Source organism: Zeugodacus cucurbitae, chromosome 2, assembly GCF_028554725.1.
Source record: "Zeugodacus cucurbitae isolate PBARC_wt_2022May chromosome 2, idZeuCucr1.2, whole genome shotgun sequence".
In the NCBI taxonomy this organism is placed as follows: Eukaryota; Metazoa; Arthropoda; class Insecta; order Diptera; family Tephritidae; genus Zeugodacus; species Zeugodacus cucurbitae.
Genome location: NC_071667.1, coordinates 21768857 through 21773362, shown reverse-complemented (window position 1 = coordinate 21773362; position 4506 = coordinate 21768857). Strand labels below are relative to the sequence as shown.

General features: G+C 32.1%; 1 protein-coding gene across 1 annotated transcript; it reads right to left on the bottom strand.

Moving 5' to 3' along the window:
* Positions 1-1149: 1149 nt before the first annotated feature.
* LOC128919820 (uncharacterized) lies at positions 1150-3046 on the bottom strand. The gene is made up of 2 exons (XM_054225203.1): positions 1682-3046; positions 1150-1524 (listed from the first exon to the last, which is right to left on the bottom strand). The coding sequence occupies exons 1-2, from the start codon at positions 2910-2912 to the stop codon at positions 1259-1261; spliced, it is 1497 nt and encodes a 498-aa protein (XP_054081178.1). The 5' UTR covers positions 2913-3046; the 3' UTR covers positions 1150-1258.
* Positions 3047-4506: the final 1460 nt, after the last annotated feature.

Here is a 4506-nt window from a genome sequence, read left to right as displayed (position 1 = left end):
GGGTCGAAAAAAGAGTTGTACTCCAGAATTGAGGAAGATGATTATTTACAAGTACGTGAAGGAAAAAATGTCCATTAGAGCCGTAGCGAAGGAACTTTTATGCTCAAAATCAATGGTTCACAATGCTTTGATTCATCACGGAGGACAGGGAGTAAAATAAGAAAAAAAACGGCCCAGAAAAACTACTTCAAAGGACGATCGTGTAATTTGTAGAGTTTGCAAGGCGAATCCTTTTTTAACTTCCAGGCAAATTCTTGGCACGATAAAGGATCAACTGACCAACGATGTATCAACACGAACCATCAGATGTCGTCTTCTTGAATCGCAAGAAAAAAACCGCACGTATCAAACAAAAACTTAAAGAGTCGTATTAAATTTGCAAGGGAGTATATCGGAAAACCCTTCGATTTTTGGAAACAAATACTGTTGAGCTATGAATCCAAGTTTAATTTATTTGGTTCAGATGGGAAACAATTTGTTCGTTAAATTTTCAATAAATCTATACCTTAGAAGATAATAAATATGGTAACTGAAGTTTAAAAAAATATGTCGCTTTTAAATTATAAAATAAACCAATATTTTAAAAGAAAACGGAGTGTCCTTAATTATGTGACCACCAGTGTATATGTACATTTCCTTTACCAAAAATTTATATTTGTACATTAGAAGACCGTCATCAGGTGTACACTAATGTTATAAATTGAGGTTCCATACCATAATATAAGGATTATTTCTTTAAGAAAAAATTCTTAAGCTTTTGTTTCCTAATGATACTTGCTTATATTCCGGAATATATTTCTGTTGTGGATGACATACCTATGCATGTATGTATCGTCACCTGAAATGCAAAATAACGTAACATCACTTTTCGTAAGTTTACAGGAGAAGCAAAAAACCGTATAAAAAGAAAACCACTTGCGATATTGAAACAAAATTTTCAAATCTGAATTAACATAACACTATAAGTATATTTTAGGAAAAAAATAAAAAAAAAATTCTGCTAATTTTATAGTAGGTGTCTTACGTTATTTTGAATTTTCATTTCTGAATCAAAATAACGTATGATCAATCTAAATTTGTATAAAAATTTAAAATTGGAATATTAATACTTTTTTTTTAATTTTAAATAAAAACAGGTGCAAGTTTTCCATATTTCATGTTATTTTTATTATTAATATGTACATAAGTACTAAAAAAAATTAAAATATTTCAAGTCAAAATGAGAACAATGTTTAATAATTGTTTATTAAACAATTAATTATTCAAAAGGTATATTATCATAAAAGTAATGACAGTCTGCTGGAATCAAAGCCTTTAGGTCCTGCAGATGTTGCCATTTCTTCTTGGATATCGTTAACCTTTGTGGGTGCAAAAGATTAGGCTGCTGAATTTCAAAATTTCTGGTAGTCCTTTTTGGAAGAAGCTGATACTCGTCCTTAAAACAGGTTTTGTAATATATGGATCCCGTTGTATCATATGCCAAAGCACGAATCATATTTACTGTAGGATCTCCAACTTTATTACCTGAGAGAACAAATATATAATAAAATAAAATAATTTACTTATTTTAAAAATCCATAAATATTTTAAATAAGTAAATAAAAATAGAATAGAAAGCTGAGCATAAAACTTGTCAAAGTTTTGTGCATGTACGTATGTAAATAGATGTAAAATTGTTTACCTGGTCGAATAGATGAATACCGCTTTGGAAGATTTTCATAATCCAGGAAATAACTGTGTTGTAGGTGATGAACCACTAGTGGATATGGATTTTTTCGTGCGTCTTTCATTAGTTGAACTAGTTGGGAGGGCAAATTAATTTGTTTATTATTCATTTTGCGTTGTATTAATGAGTGAGTAGAGTCACATTCCATTTGTGTATGCCCTACGACTAAATACTTATGCTCAATGGTAATGTGGTTTACTACACAAACCGATATTAAGGCATTGGATAATACTGCATTCCGATTTTGATAAAAGCAACCATCAGAATATATAATAAAGTGATGGATGTTTGGGGTATTAAGTATTTCTTTCTTTATGTGCTTTATTACAATTGTTGCGAAAGTCGAAGCAACAAGACTGCCTTCAGTTTCATCCCAGACATAGTTGTCAGATTTATGAGTAATAACGTTATATATAGTAAAATTATGAACTTGAAGTTTCATTTTGTAATAAGATGCATTTGCCTTTGACTGCGGAATAAGCTTTACCGCTTGCATGTCCATACATAATAAAGAGCATAAGCCCGCTTTAGCACTTTCAATGTCATTATTTTTTTCTTCTCTCATTTCCCTTATATCTTTTCTGTGGACATCATATTGTTCCACTGAGATATTTTTTGATTCGAAAGATATGCAAGTGTTACACATATCATTTCTTGGTTTAAAAATCGATAAATTATTTGTATTTAAAAATTTCATAAAATTTGGGAAGGATATAGGAGCGATATCATTTGCATTATGCGATTTACAGTCTCGAGAATAAACTTCATACACATTTGCATACGATTTAAATTCTGATTGAAAATACAATTTATTTGTATACTGACGTCGGTAATGGGATTCTAGTTTCGGAATGTCTTCCAACCATTTAATTAAATAATTTAATCTATCTTGATAGGTTTTTTCCCGTATTGTGTTTCTTCGATTTTCCACTTGCAAATTTTTTTTATTTTCAGGACCCAATTGAGTGCTATAAAGTTCACTGGAACTCAACCAACTTCTTACCATAGTTTCCGAAATACCAAGGGTTGACAAAAACATTTTACTGCACACTTGATGACGTACTCTTTTATGATGCAAAAAATAGGATTTTGAATATGAACGTCGGGAATTTTCCACATAAATCCGCTTTTTAGCATGAACTTCAATACTGCTAGTTACATAAACTTTCTTTTGGTCCCATGACATTTGCCAAAAATTTTCAAATATCTCCTTCCGCACATTTTCTGAATAAAGAGAACAATGCCGAGTTGAACTTTGTACACAATAATTAGATGTGCATGCTGCTTTTATTTCTCGTGGTTTCCTTTCGCAAATATTTCCTTTTGATGAGCCGTCATATTGTTTACCATACATTCGATTTTTTATATTTTCTTCCCTTTTGTTAATTTTTTTACAACCTTGCACATTTTCTTTATTATTTTCAGCATCTTTAATTATGGAACACATCTTATTATTTCACAACACTTTTCTTGTTTTACCTGTTTTATAACTTTCAGTATAAAAACGATTTAAATTATATCACCAAAGCACATTAAACATAACTAATAGAAACAAACATAACAATAAATCAAGGCTAACTCCGTTATAAAAAAAAAAAAAAAATACTCTGTTATTTTTACATTAGTGATGATACGTTATTTTGTTTAAGGAAAGCATGCACTTTTGCATGTTTTTTTTGAATTTTTAATATAACTTGGGTATTTTGGGTCGCAGAAGCCTAAAATTTTTGACACTTATGTAATATGATGTGTTGAATCGTAATCAATAAAAAACCCAATTTCGAATTTTTTGATGATACGTTATTTTGCATTTCAGGTGACGGTATGTATGTAATTGGTGTAGAAACTGTTTAGCCGGTTATAGCCGAATCCGCCAGAGCGCGTCCTTCAGTTCTCCGTTTTGCAGTTTGGCGCCATTTGGAAATTCCGTGTCCTGCCAGGTCACTTCCACTTGGTCTTTCCAACGGAGTGGAGGTTGTTCTCTTCCGTGTCTTCCTCCAGCGGGTACTACATATGTATAACACTTTCAGAGCTGGAGTGTTTTCGTCCATTCGGACAACATGACCTATCCAGCGTAGCCGCTGACTTTTTATTTGCTGAACTACAACTCTTACAGCTCATCGTTCCATCCTCTGCGGTAATCGCCTTTGCCAATGTTCTGAGGACCATAAATCTTGCGTAAAACTTCAGGTGTCGTCTTATCGGATATTGACATCGTCCATGCTTCTGCAACATAAAGTAGGGCTGGCATGATAAGCGATTTGTAGAGCTGGATTTTCGTTCGTCTAGGGACTGTACTTTTCAATTGTCTACTCAATCCAAAGTAGCAAGAGTGATTCTGCGTTGAATTTCGAGGCTGACATTGTTGTTGTTGTTGATGCTGGTTCCCAGGTATACGAAATTATCTACAACTTCAAAGTTATGACTGTCAACAGTGACGTGGGAAAGACGCGATTGCGCTGAGTGTTTGTTTGATGACAGGAGATGGATGACATATGTATATATGGCATAAAAAACATCTAAATCAAATAAATTTTCCATATATTCTGTCATGTCATGTGATATTTGTAAAGCTCTAAAAAACATTTAATATACACTGTATTATTTCTTTAAAGAAAGCGAAAGCTTTCAATTGAAAATGAAGCTTTCATATATGCAGAAAAACGTTTACCTCACTCAGCGAAAATTTGGGTAGAGATTTTACGTGCATTTATAGAAGCTACCTAAAGATTTTGATTAAAAATTAAACTTTTATATAACCCTACATACATATACCATAT